This window comes from Micrasema longulum, unplaced genomic scaffold, assembly GCF_059751315.1.
Source record: "Micrasema longulum isolate JH-2025_06_02 unplaced genomic scaffold, ASM5975131v1 h1tg000409l, whole genome shotgun sequence".
Taxonomy (NCBI): Eukaryota; Metazoa; Arthropoda; class Insecta; order Trichoptera; family Brachycentridae; genus Micrasema; species Micrasema longulum.
The window spans coordinates 40,904-55,140 of NW_028277609.1; the positions used below are offsets into that span (position 1 = coordinate 40,904).

The 14,237-nt window shown below is 35.0% G+C and overlaps 1 protein-coding gene across 4 annotated transcripts in view; it reads right to left on the reverse strand.

The window, feature by feature from the left end:
* Positions 1 to 3,072: 3,072 nt before the first annotated feature.
* Lar (tyrosine-protein phosphatase Lar) overlaps positions 3,073 to 14,237 on the reverse strand; it is a 66,806-nt gene continuing 55,641 nt past the window's right edge. For all 4 annotated transcript variants that reach the window (XM_088226120.1, XM_088226118.1, XM_088226119.1 and 1 more), the window contains 7 exons: positions 10,320 to 10,459; positions 10,043 to 10,245; positions 6,813 to 9,954; positions 6,625 to 6,735; positions 6,362 to 6,531; positions 4,954 to 5,089; positions 3,073 to 4,831 (listed from right to left, as the gene is read on the reverse strand). In XM_088226120.1, the coding sequence (XP_088082246.1) occupies positions 4,763 to 4,831; positions 4,954 to 5,089; positions 6,362 to 6,531; positions 6,625 to 6,735; positions 6,813 to 9,954; positions 10,043 to 10,245; positions 10,320 to 10,459 (3,971 nt within the window). In that variant the 3' untranslated portion in view covers positions 3,073 to 4,762. The remainder of the gene's footprint in view (positions 4,832 to 4,953; positions 5,090 to 6,361; positions 6,532 to 6,624; positions 6,736 to 6,812; positions 9,955 to 10,042; positions 10,246 to 10,319; positions 10,460 to 14,237) is intronic.

A 14,237-nucleotide genomic window follows, 5' to 3' on the forward strand; every position in this document is an offset into this window, starting at 1 on the left:
ATTCCACAGTCTTACCTGTAGAGAGAATGAATCGTATGGATCGAATATTTTTTTACAACTGCCAGATTTAATTCAGGGTTCAGAGGGTTAACAGTCCACTGCGAACGCCTGTTAACCAGCTAAGTGAATCCGGGACACAACATTCGTAATATACGTTGGTCACTACTTAACTTTTCACGGAAGAATTCATTAAATTTTAATTGTTCCCAATTTGGGCGAAATTTGTTAAGACGATGTTTTAGGGTTCATTACAGAATTTAATCAAATTTAGATTGGATTCAGTGAGCTTAGCTCCTAAAATAAAATTTTTTTGATAATAAGATTATCACGCAACATTTCAAATTTCCTAACCACTATTATTATTATTTTATTACGTTCATAAATATAAATGAGAAAAAGTATTAGTCATAAACTTTTAACTGTTTTATGATCTGTCGTTATAACTACACTGTAGGTATTATACTGTGAAACGGAAACATTTCCCTTAAAAAGATGAGTTTTTCGTATGAATTTATTCACAAATTATAATAATATGTACAGACACAAAGTAAATTTTATTTATCGTGCAACTCCAAATATGTATATTTTTTGTAATAAGGGAACTCTACATTCTATGCATAGTTTCTTCACAAATCCTTTCACCAATTAGACTCCGTTGGGATTTCAACTCTAGGTGTCCATCGGGAACCTCGGGTCCTATGTCAAACTCAACTCCCGCGACTTAAAAAATTGTACCTGAAAAGCGTTAATATATATTTTTTCAATATTACCTGTTTTTTTTTAATTTTATTATTTAGGATATTTTTTCGAGAGACAGTAGTGGGTTTTTTAATGTATTGCATGTTTTATTATTGAAATTGACGGGTTTTTCTGAAGGAAACGCCACCCCGTAACATAAAATATTTTAAATATAATTTTAAAAGACTTGAGGGATTTGTGATTTTATTTATAGATCATCAATTTTTGTACCAACTAAAGTCAATATTTAACAAATTACAACAGGGATAAATAAAGGAACTTAAATAATGGCCACTTAAACCAGCCAATGACAGGTCATATTCCCTTATTTAAGGTATTCTCCATCCCTGTTGATTACAACAAATTATTGTTAATCTTAATGACTCCCGAGGGAGTGAAATCCAGTCTTTTGTCTACGAATATTTGGACAAACTCAAATATTGTAATAAAGTCAATGAAATTTGCTTTACTCGAATTTGGGTACGTAACTCAAATATTTATTTTAAAAATAAATATCAAATACATATTTTTTGCGGTATTATACTTTTTTGTTTGTCTATTGACAAAAGTATGCAATAAAAACGGGTGGGGTCTGATAAAAAATAAATAAAAAGCTGGTGTAATTTTCTCTTATGCAGAAATTTCTGCATAAAAACTATATTTCATCATTCTCTGATATACATAGGTAGTAACAGTGCACATCAAAATATCGGAGACTTATTACATTATATCATTGAATATTTTAAAAATTAAAATAATCATGAGAGACGACTTAAACTATTACGGTATATAATATTATATCTCATATTGGTCGTCTTATCTGTTTGAAACATAATGTCGAGTTATAAAGTTGCTAAAAACATCACACAACATAATATGAAAATCTAATACATACATACGTTTGCGCGATGATAAAATAAAATGATTCAAGAAATAACGACATAGAAACTTAAGTTACAAGGTTCAAAAAAATAACCTGTTTTATTTATTGTAAAAAGGTACAAAATTATTTATAAATTTAATAGTAAGATATTAAAAGTATAACTATAATATAGAAATGTGAGTAAAGATAGTTCTAGTTAATATTATATAGCTCGCTATGTCGAGTTATATACGAGTGTGAATCTACAGGTCAAATTATAAGAATCATTTGGCATAGTCTTTTACAATGTTCATTTTTTTTAAAGTCTCGATATAACAGTTTTTTTTTATATAACCTGAAATTTACATTTAAAAACACATTACAAATATTAAATTTGAGATTCTAAATAATATATTTTTATCATAGGCAGTCTAAGATACTAGCGAATCCGTATTTTTTATTTAAGTCAAGTTTTATAATGTTAAAATGATAATTGCTTTTTTTTAAAGTTGATAAGAGTGATTTTTTTACAGAAAATAAAGCACCGTAAAATAGTTTTTTATACATAAAAAATTTAAATGTATGATTTATTGCGTTCATTTTTATCCAAATATGCCACATTGCACAAACTTTCTTTAAAACAGCACATAAAACTTCAATTCATATAGATTTTATAATTATAAAAACAACATTTATGTGTAAAGTAAAAAAATCCATACAGGCAAGCTCACGAAAGGACAAGTAAAATAATTTTATAATTTTACCCGAAAGTTGAAATTCTCAGAAAATGCATGTATTACAGTCGAGTTAACCCTTCATTTTTTAAAAACTAAATTGATTCTAATAACATTTTATTTTATCTAAATGGACAGTCAATACACTAACTCATGCAAGTTCGGGTTTAGATTAGGATAGCAGGGCGTACTCAAAACATAAATCATCGAATCCAAGAATTCTCACCTTCAATTATCTACACAATAAAAAATATTTTTATTAACATTCATCGATCCTTATGATATTTTCCCGATATGCACTTACACGTAAATAGTAACGCCGAACATCCTATCAATACGTTATTAATTCATAGCAGTCACTACTCAAACAATACGTTAAAATGTGTACAAACGGTAATAATTGATAACTCGCTCATTTCTACCTATCTCCCCGCGTATAATTTGTTCTATAAAACATTAGACGACAATTACAAATAATCACAATTATATTTCTTATAATATGATCTCGCTTTTTTATTCATATACTTGTTATATCGATAAATTATGTTACATTAAAATACACGCTTATCTGTTATGCTCCGTGGCGAAGCGCGGACCTCGCTTCGAAAGTACATATTTACATTTCTTACACCAGCGCCAGCGGCCTATTAATCCCTCGAAAACACGTTGGACTATATAGAAAGCTACCCATATTGCGCACGACGCAATTGAGAAGAATATCCCACAATTACTCGACAATTTTTCTTTTCGTTTCACTAAAAACACTTTCCTAAGTATCGTAATGCCGAATTCAAATCAGGCGCGGCAAAACAGAAAGGATATCGGAATGCTCAACGAGAATCATAATCATTTATTATTAATTAAGGAAGTGTATAATAACTATAAATAGATTATTTCATTTAAGCATAAAACAGATTTTTATGAAGGAACCTAGCCATTTCACATTTTTATTCTATTTGATGATTGTGAAAATATGTTGAAAGATGATGTGAATTATGTACACCACTGTGCGTCACACTTTCAAGTTTGGACTTGAAACTCATGCTTTGATCAATTTAGCAAATAAAGCGTTGCATGTATGAAAATAAAATAAAAAAATAAACATCCACAATTAAAGACAAAAATATATACCTACAAGTTAAACATTCTAAAAAATCAATACTGGACGCTAAAAAAATAATTGCACATTAAATCACCCAAAAACAAAGAAAAAACATAAAAATGGACGATACCCAAATTGCATTACTTGGATTATGGCAGGTACCTAAGAGTTGAATGAAAATTGAACAAGTCTAAAAGAGGTTTTGTAATTTAGGATATCATTTCTCATAAATTAACAACTGAATCGTTAAACATTTACAGTTTTGGACATCAATTCCAATATGCAGAAATGAAATAAATCGAATTATTTAACACGAGAACTTCAAACGCGGCTATGTAATCTAATTAAAAATATATAAACTATGTTATAGGTACACAGCACAATCTACCTAAAAGGTAAACGTAGGACAAGCTCCAGACGACAATTAAAAAAATATATGGCAAATAACGATCATTACATATTGCATTCTCTGTATATCCCTTCATAAATTGTCAATAATTATTTAGCTATCAGAAATACCACGAATCACTCTAATAAATGTATTTTTGTAACAACTTCGAATGTTGAATGAAAATATTATCTAAGTCAGACAGTACATAGTAAAGTTCACCGATAATTTACAAGCTTAATATGACGCTATTAAATGAATCGTAGGCACTACTTTAATAATTGTTTTCACTTCACACAACTGTTCAGTCCTTAGAGGAACGCACTAATTTGTTTTCCAACTCAGTAAGCTGCATCCGGATGCGCCGGCAAGACGAAGTGACCAACGGGTTGGCGCTGTTTAGGCTGCAATCTTTCGACCGACACGTTTTAAGTACAAAGGCAAGGTTCGTCGATCGGTTCACCCTTTTCATCACATGATTACACTACTGTAACGAACGTAAAGCGGATAAGTGCGGTCGATAACAAGAATAGCCAGTCAAAACCGACCTACATCGAAAAGCGAGCTAAAGCTAAATAATAATTATAAGAATCCATATAAAATCTCAATAGTTGCTTAAAAATAATCACAATCAATTATAGTTAACGTCGCATTTATCGTATTGATACCTGCGAAAAAAAAACATTAGAAATTAAATTTTTATCGGAAAAAAACTCCGCTAAAGGTTTCACAACAGTAAAAGCGATAAATGCGACGTTTTAACATAGCTGTACGCGTATCTTTATTTATCTTAGAGGAAATTCTCTTAGGAATGTAACGTTCGAGGAAAGGCGAATATAGAAGATAAAATCTCAGCCGGAGCATGGAGCGAAAGGTGGAGGACGTGTGATGACGGGTCAGCGGCGGTCAGATTAGACCAGCCTATCTCAAGGGTGTTGTCAGTTGGCGTAGTGATCGAATGATCCTAAATATTCTAGGGCGGCACGATAGCAGAACTGGTATTGGTCCTAGAGAATATCAAAATAAAATAATGTAAGCATACAATTACTAACCTCGAAAGAGATAAATTGCGAAATTTTTTCGGCATATTTGACATAAAACGATTTAATATAATCTAAATCACACTCACCTCAGTCTGCACCATTGCCGGCCTTTGCGTGCGAAGAACTCTGACGGCTTGGAATACATCAACAACTCCTTCGTATTGCATCCTTTCCAACACAAGAGACAGGGTAATAAACACCCCAGTGCGACCAACGCCGGCACTAAATAAAAGAAGAAAAATTAAAGTTTAAAATACCCGAAACACATAGAAGGTAGGCTGAACAGTTCGTAGGCCTACACTTAGATGGCATTACTAGAATTAAATCCATTAGATTTTTAGTTACCAACCCTGAAAAAATACGTGTATAAATTTGACAGCTGTCGGACAATTGGTTCGTGCGATATAGCATTGTGAGTTAACCAATTTTGTTATTGTGAGAAAAATGGATAAAGAAGAATTTCGTATGTTAATGAAGCATTGCTTTTTGGCGAAAAAAAAATACTGACGAAGCCAAGACTTGGGTTGATAAACATTATTCGAACTCTGTTCCAGGAAATTCAACCGTTGAAAAGTGGTTTGCTAAATATAAACGAGGCGAAATGAGTTTTGAAGATGATGCACGCAGTGGACGACCGAAAGAGGCTGTTTCTGACTAAAACATCAAAAAAGTCCATAAAATAATTTTGAATGATCGTAAAGTGAAGTTGATCGAGATAGCTGAGACTCTAAAAATATTGACGAAATGTGTCGGACATATCGTGCACGAATATTTGGACATGCGAAAACTGTGTGCAAAGTGGGTTCCGCGTGTGCTCACAATCGATCAAAAGCAACAACGTGTTGATGATTCGGAGCAATGTTTAGCGATATTCAATCGTAATAAAGACGAATTTTTCCGTCGACATATTACAATTGATAAAACATGGCTCCAGTACTACACTCCAGAGTACAATCGACCGTCAGCCGAGCGGACTGCACGCGATGAACCGAATCCAAAGCTTGGAAAGATGCAACAGTCGGCTGGCAAGGTTATGGCATCAGTATTCTGGGATGCGCATAGTATAATATTCATCGATTATCTCGAAAAGAGCCAAACCATCAACAGCAATTATAACATAGCGTTATTAGAGCGTTTGAAGGATGAAATCACGAAAAATCGGCTCCATTTGAAGAAAAAAACAATGAAATTGTGTCCCAAATCAATGAAAACGATGGCAAAATTGCACGAATTGCTTCCCTATCCACCGTATTCTTCAGATCTGGTCCCCAGTGACTTTTTTCTGTTTGCAGACCTCAAAAAAATGCTCGTCGGGAAGACATTCAGTACTGATAAAGAGGTTATCGCCGAAACTGAGGCTTATAGAGAAATCGTACTATAAAAATGGTATCGAAAAATTGTATGACCCGTATAATCGTATTATGTGAGCCTACGAACTTTTTAGCCAAACTGTTAAATGTACCTAAAATAAAAAAAAAAGAAAACCAAAGCTACCTGCAGTGAACAGTAATAGGACCATCTTGTCCAAATTGTTCTTTCGTTTTGTGTACTTGTCCCAAGAAGTCGATGAAACCTTCTCCGCTTTTAGGAACGCCTTGTTCTGGCCAATCTGTAAATTGGAATTGACGAACGGTTCTCGACGAGCCGTCTCTGGCATCAGTTACCTGTAATTCAAATTATAAATATTAATGAAAAAATAAACAAGAGGACTTCAAATACACCCATAAAAAATATAAATAAATGTTGACTAAAAATACCTTGAACTCTCTCAGAATATATTGAGGCATATTGTATTCAGCAATTGGATCAACAACGAAACATTGATATCGCACAGATCTATCGGAAGGCCAATATTGATGACATTTTTCCTAAAATGCGAAATATTCGTAAGTACATTGAATATTGAAGTATTATAGAAAACAGCATTAAAAAGAAAACGTCTTACCCGACCCATTTCCTTGAGTTTGGTTAGCATCACAACGATTGTGGAATTGTGTTCCCACAGCATTCTCCAAAAATCATCAGTAGTATCCACAAGAGGTCCTTGAGTAGCGATATAGGCGTTTCTGTACCGGTAACCATCGACAAAACTTGCGTTGATATAATCTGATCCCTCGATATTTCGTACGGGGGCAAGGCATACACGAGAAGATTCAAATGGTAAAATGTGAACTAGGCGATTTTTATGTTTGTTACAGGGCATATTTGCCGACATGAAACGCGTAGAATCTGCTTTGATGTTGGAGAGTTTTTTGAATTCTAGTTCCATGCCAGATATATTTTCACCCGGTTCATTTTGCATTAACTTTTGGATGTGCGAATGTAAATTTCTTGCTGCTACTTCGGTACTTCCACAAATGACGGCTTCCAAAAGAGCATCGTGAATGAAAATATATTGGTCCTCTGTTTGCACCATGTAATTGCGTTGCGCTCGCAAACATGTAACATGACCGTAAATATCAATCATCTTCTCGTGTCTCATTCGTTCAAGCATAGAATCAATGACAATGAAACAACCAGTTCGCCCAACTCCAGCAGAACAGTGAACGACCATAGGGCCAGCGTCCGAGGGGTTTAAATTGCGTACACGGCGAAGAAACTGTAAAAATGGTGCAGGATGATCTGGAACTCCGTGGTCCGGCCAAGCAGTGAACTGCAACTGTTTAACTTCCCTTCTTTCAGGATGTCCAGCGCGGGACACTTGGAATGTTCTGATACAATAAGTAGCGAGTTCTTGAACTTCTGATATAGTGATAGTCATTTGTCCGTATGTGTCTGTTCCTCTTGTTGGCCAATATTGATCACATTTTATCCGAGTTCTTTCTTCTAGTTTAGTCATCATTACAATAGTTGCAGTACGAAGTTCCCAGCACATTCTCCAGAAATCAGCAAATGTATCCTGTAATGGTCCTTGCGTGGCGACATAGGCATTATGTTTTCGGTATCCGTCGCAATAATTAGCGTTTATGTAATCTCCTCCAAGAATACCATCTTGCGGTTGGAGAATGACCCTGCTATGGTCGTATGCAATGACGTTAGCGTATCGGTTTTTTGGTTTATTTACTTCCATATTCGAATGATCCCATGTGAATTGTTGTCCGGGTTCTATGCTCTCATATTCTTGAGAAAATTTAAGATTGTCATTTGTCTTCAGTCTTTCGATATGATTGGATAATTCTGTGATAGGTATTGGGGGATGAGAAATCATACCAGGAGTTTGGAAATTCAAACGGCGCATTTCCACAGGGTCAGTTGGAGCAGAGCTCATACCAATATCTGCTGCCATAAGTGGTCGGGTAACGGCAGCCTGATCTGGCGCTTTACAGGGTTGTCTACGTTTTTTAATAATAAAGAAGCAAACGAAACAAATCGACAAAAAGAGTGCAGCAATTATTGGCCCGATTACCCAAAGCATGCCAGCTTCTTCAGTATTTTTGTTAACAGAGACATCTGGGTCGTTCGGAACATTTGAATTTGGTCGCCTTGGGGGATCGCCAGGGGGAACTTCTCTCATATCTAATGAAAGATATTCTGAAAATGGACTTGAAGTGTACAAGTGTTTTTGAGGTGTGTCGACGACTGCTCTGACAAATATTCTATATCTTTTTGTGGGATCTAATTTTCTATTCGTAAAACCTTCATAAACTTCGCCACTTCCTAAATGAAAAGTGTACGGGATGTTCCGTTGGGGAAATTTCGCTGTAATATAAGGAGCATTTTCTTTTTCAGTTTTTCCATTTCCATTAATCATATCGTCTGTTAAAAATTGGTCCGGATTTTTATTGATGTTTGCTTTGTCTTCGGGAACGATGAATAAATAATAATGAGATATTGGGCCATATTCTTCGGACGCCTGTGGTAAAATGACTAATATTTCTTCACCGTTTACGACCCCGTAAAAATCGGGCTTAACCATTGGTTGAGGAGCAGCCATTTGCGTTGTAACTGAAATTTTTGTTGGAGGACGATATTGATGATCGCTAGGAACTGCACTTACATTGACTGAATAAGTAGTAAAAGGAGAAAGTTCATTAATAGTATGAGATTTTATGTGTTGTTTTAGAATTATTTCTCTTCTGGGAATGGATTGCATTTGAGTCATACCTTGGGAATCAACGAATTCTTTTACAGCATCAAAATATATTTTGTAACTTATTGGATTAAGTCTGATAGGCGGAGACCACGACAGAGTCATAGAATGCGTGGAAATATCGTGGGCACGTAAATCTAAAGGCACATCTTCTGGTTTGACTTTGACGGTAACTTTATCAGATAGTCGTCCGAAGCCTGATGCTGTTCTACTTGCGACAGCAATAGCATACTGAGCAAATTTTTCTAAGTTGACAAGGTCAGCCGATTCAGTAACTGCCACTAATTTTTGTTGCCACTCATCAAGATCTTCTACAGGCATCATCGTATAAAATATTACATAGCCTATAATCTTAATTCTAGAGGGAACAGGTTCCCACCAAACTTCTACACTCGAGTCGGATGTAGCTACCGCGCGTACCGACATTGGAGCTCTACCGATATCCCTTTCGGTATGGACAGATTGCTTTTCACTAAACTGACCAGCACCCTGGTTTGTAAAGGCCTTAATTTGGTACACATAGTCTGTGTTTTCTTCTAGGTGAGTAAATACCGATTTTGTTATATTCGTGGTACGTTCGATCATTGAGGATTGATCATTCCTTTTCATAAACTGAATATCATATTTTGTTATTTGACCGTTTCTATGTTCCCTGATAGGAGAAGACCATGTAACGCATACAATATCAGGTGTTTGAAAGTTATGGGATATATTAGTTGGTGGTCCAGTAGGAGGACCTTCTGGAGTTAGCCAGTATTTTATTGTTTCTTGTCCAATTCCAATGTGATTTTTTCCAGCAACTCTAAACTCATATTCAACTCCTCTTTCAAGGTCATTGATTCTATGTGAAGTTATTTTAATACCGGGTAAATTTTCTTCTTTCAGAGGTTGATCTTTGACACCGTACCGTAATCTATACCCTTGTAATTCACCGTAAGTTTGAGTTGGTCTAGCCCATTCAAGTTCGATAGAAACTATTGGTTCTCTTTCCAAAACCCTGAAAATCATAATATATCAACAGTGTGCACCCAGATACTCTATTTTCATAATTCAATTACGCTAAGCATTCATTTTTCACTACTTACTTGAGGTTAACCGTAGGTCTATTTGGAACACCACCTGGAGTGCGAGCAGGAACAGGAGCACTACGGTCACCATCGCCTTTGCGAGTGAGAGCTGCCACTTGTACACTGTACCGCGTGTCCGGTTGTAGACCGGTAACGTTAAGCTCGAGAGACATTGAATCCACAACATCGAAGCGCATCGGTTCGTTTAAAAGACTTTTGCTCTAAAAAAAGGTTACGAAATTGAAATGATTCGTATTTCCAACTGTATAAAAAAAGCACGTGCATGAAAACAAACCTCTTCTTTCGTTTCTTGTACATGCACATGGTATCCTCTAATTATCCCGTTTCTGTCTTTTTCCTGGGGAGGTTTCCAACTAACATGGAGAGCAGTAGAGTTGATAGGATTTACCCTAACGTCTTGAGGTTCTCCAGGCACTGTAATATATAATCAGATTAGAATGAGGACTGAGAAAACATGCGCACATACACGCACGAGAGCACACTAACGCACGCACGCACAGCATACACACTTACGTACGACTTACTACACAACAAGGCACCGCTTGAAGATGCTCGGTAATGTCCCGTCACAACACGAATTTCGAAAATTTGACATTTGAATACCAACACATCGACAAGTTATTTTATGAAGTGAATATACTGATCAAACTGCCCTAGCGGCAGTCTTCAGTGGTCATCATTTTACCAACAGCTATGATAATAGTTACCTGCTTGGTCCATGTTATGACAAATGTACAGAGAATTGCTTCAATATTTACAAATCGTTAATAGTATTAGTATACATAATAGTAATCAAAATAAACATTCTATGAAAGTTTAAAGAAACAACCCGATAATTAGGTTAATAAAACAATGCCCAAATCCAACTATGTATTATCCGTGTGGAAAAATGATTTCAAGAATAATCTTTGTATTAGCAGGTAGGGCATTATTTTATTTAGGCGATATTTATGAGTATTGCAAAAATGTTAGGCATCAGGCGGAATCAAGTACAAGGGAAAAACACATGTTATCAATACTTATTATTATTACTATTGAGCATATTTACACACTACAAGCAACACTTAAAAAATATGAAATGTATACTTACTCTTGACGGCTGTACCGTAGTTACCCAGCGAGCCAAATAAAGTCAGAGAGAGAAAAAAGAAAAAATCGCATTGAAGTAATTGGCGACAACGGTATCGGAGTGATATGAATCTCAGGGGCGCCTATCATATAGAGCCAATTTGGGACATCACTCACACATGTATTGATTCTGGCAGTAGCCCGAGGACCGTTATCAGAGAGCGCAGACGCGAGGATCGGTGGATGGATCAACATATAGACCATCAAACGGTTCTACAAAACAAAATGGACGAAGATCTGTAGGCTGTAGTGTGTGAACGTTATCTTACGGCGGCCGAGTGGTCAGTTAGTGGTGGCATGGTGGGCGGGTGTGATGAGGCGGCCCTTCCATCCTCCGTGTGGATCTTTATTTACAACGGTGACTTTGTATGTACAATTTTATTCTAGGACATGCAGTAACAGGATCAAAAGATAACAAGAAGGGGGAAGAAGGCGATAGGTCGAAAGAGCGAAAGATCGAAGGAGATAGTTGACAAACAAAAGAAAATTTACACAGACAGGTGGAAGAGAGTATAATGTAAAATATAAAGTTCTAGAATAGAAGAGAGTAATAGTGAATACATCGAGCCGAGCCAGTTCACAACTGAGGTGTGTGAGTCGCGACCGACGCGACAGTCTAATACTGAGTATTAGAAGTACTGTACTGTATGCAATATTCCACTAGACAGGTAAGTGTGGGTCTAGTCCGGTTATGTGTGTTGTGCTCAGTTATGAATTGACTGATATGTACAAAAGAGTAAGTGGTACGTACGTCAGGTAATAGCGGCGCGGACTAAGACTGCCAGTCCGCCCGCTCGAGGTGTTCCTATTGCGGGTATTGGTATTCAAATGTGATTCCAACGTACTAGACGAATCGTGTTAATTTTGTTAGACCGCCGTATTGGTGAGATAGTGTGGTGTGGGCACTAGCCCCTTGCCTGCATACCCAAGCATCCGTCTCCACGCGCTCGGCCTTGTGCATAATGTACATCACACAGTGCGAGTGCTAGTTCAACCAACAAGTGCGGCAATACCCTACTAGTGCCAGGGGTGGTGCTGTGGGGAAAACCGATACGGGAGGGGAGAACAAAATAAAGCATGCAAACATCCGAAGTCTAAATACTTAAAAACGGTGCGTCAACTCAAGAAAAACGGTGCCGTCGACAATCCAATAATACGGTGCATAAAAAATTGCATTTCAGTGAGTGCCAATACATAATGTATTAAAATGAGCCGATTAAAAAGACTCGAAATAAATCATTACATGTGATCGTGAGTGGAATTAAACTAAACATATATATGATTTAAATCAACATGAAAACAAATTATAAAACGATTGTTTTAATTTTAAAAAAACATATTTTAATATACTTTAGAGCGGAGTGGCCCGCATTATTTCTAGTGCAACTTACAAGAAAATATTTTAATAACAAAAACCTCTCCTCTTAAACATTTCCTGCTATAGCTTCGTAAACAGAAGAAAAACATTTGTAGATTAGTACAAAAGTTGATGCCGTTCTTCGATGTCGATATTGTTGAAATAAATCAACCAAGATAGATATACATAAATAAACAATTAGAATCAAAATTAAATAGGTAAGGGAAGGTGGTTATTTCTGGAGACACGAGACAATACTGCCAAGTGATAAAATGCTTTTATTTCTTAGGGTAAAGAGATCGAAGAAGGAATTATTACAAATGCAGAGTAAAAGATATTTAAATTTATTTGATCATTTCAAATGGTGTGTATATTTAATTTTAATTTTTAAAACATGAAAATTTACAAAAAATCTTTCACCAAATCAATTACAACATCATCATAGAAATCCCAATCACCTTAGTGGTAAAACATAAGCATTGCAATTAGAAAGTGTATCCCTTGAGTTAGCAGAACAAAAAACAGTATAATTAGTATGTTGTATTTTCAAACAATCAAATAGTAATTAATTTATTATAAATGCAAATATTAAAAATGTTAAGGATTAATAAGTGTTAAGAGTTACAAATATGGTAGATATACCAGGAAAAGTAGAAAATGGTCAGTTAAATGTCTTAGAAGGTAATAAAAAAAATACCAAGCCCGTTTTGGTTACCAGTAAATATTACAACTTACAGATACCCTATAATACAATATAATTTTTATGGAAATCGAAGTTTGCGGGGCTTGATAAATTTTGAAATAAATATCCAAGTGCCTCATTATTATGTTTAAAAAGGTAAAATAATATAAATTGAAGGGGTATAAACTTAGAGACATACATCAAATGTGTTTAAATTATTTTATTTTCAAAAGCACATGATTGCACATGCTCATCATGTGCAAAACTGTCATAGAGTTCGCCGTCCCGGTACAAACTATTTTCCTTTGTAGCACTTTTATACTGTGATTTAAAAATAAACTTGTTTTGATATTTTAATTAAAACTTTTTATAAAATAAACCATGCTTTCGATTGTTAAATGACCACGGTGTAAGTTTCTCTGATTATTTAAGTTTATTATGATAAGCAAAAAAAAAAACAATAATAGTGAATGTACAAAGAAAAAATTGTTGTACTTTGTGATCAGGAAAAAAAAAGCAGTTCAGATATAAAAGAAACACTTGCTCGTCTGACTACGCGGTACTAACCCTAGTTAAACTGGCAATGATAAAATAAAACAATACATAGATTTAATACATAAATGTCCTATTTACCTGTATTTATGCATGATTATCTGGGGGTTTGTTTTTTGTGAACTTTGTAAACAAATAAATATTCTTAAAACTATTTTTTGTTAAAATTTTTAAATAATAATTGAGTACCTGGTTTTTGGTTTGTTTTTTCAATTTTTTTACTAGAAAATTGTTTATAACCCCTGGATATGGAAAAGCTATTTGAGCGTTAATAACAAAATAAATATCGCCTGAAAGTGATGAAGAAAAAAATGACATAAATACGTTTGTGATTACAAAATGGCTGAAGAGATTAATTTGCAATATACTTGTTTTCACATCGTAATACAAAGAAGTATAATTTCTAGGGATGGAAAAATAAAAAAAGCAAAAAGCCCTGCAAATATTGTTTGTTTGCAAAATCCTAAAGCAAG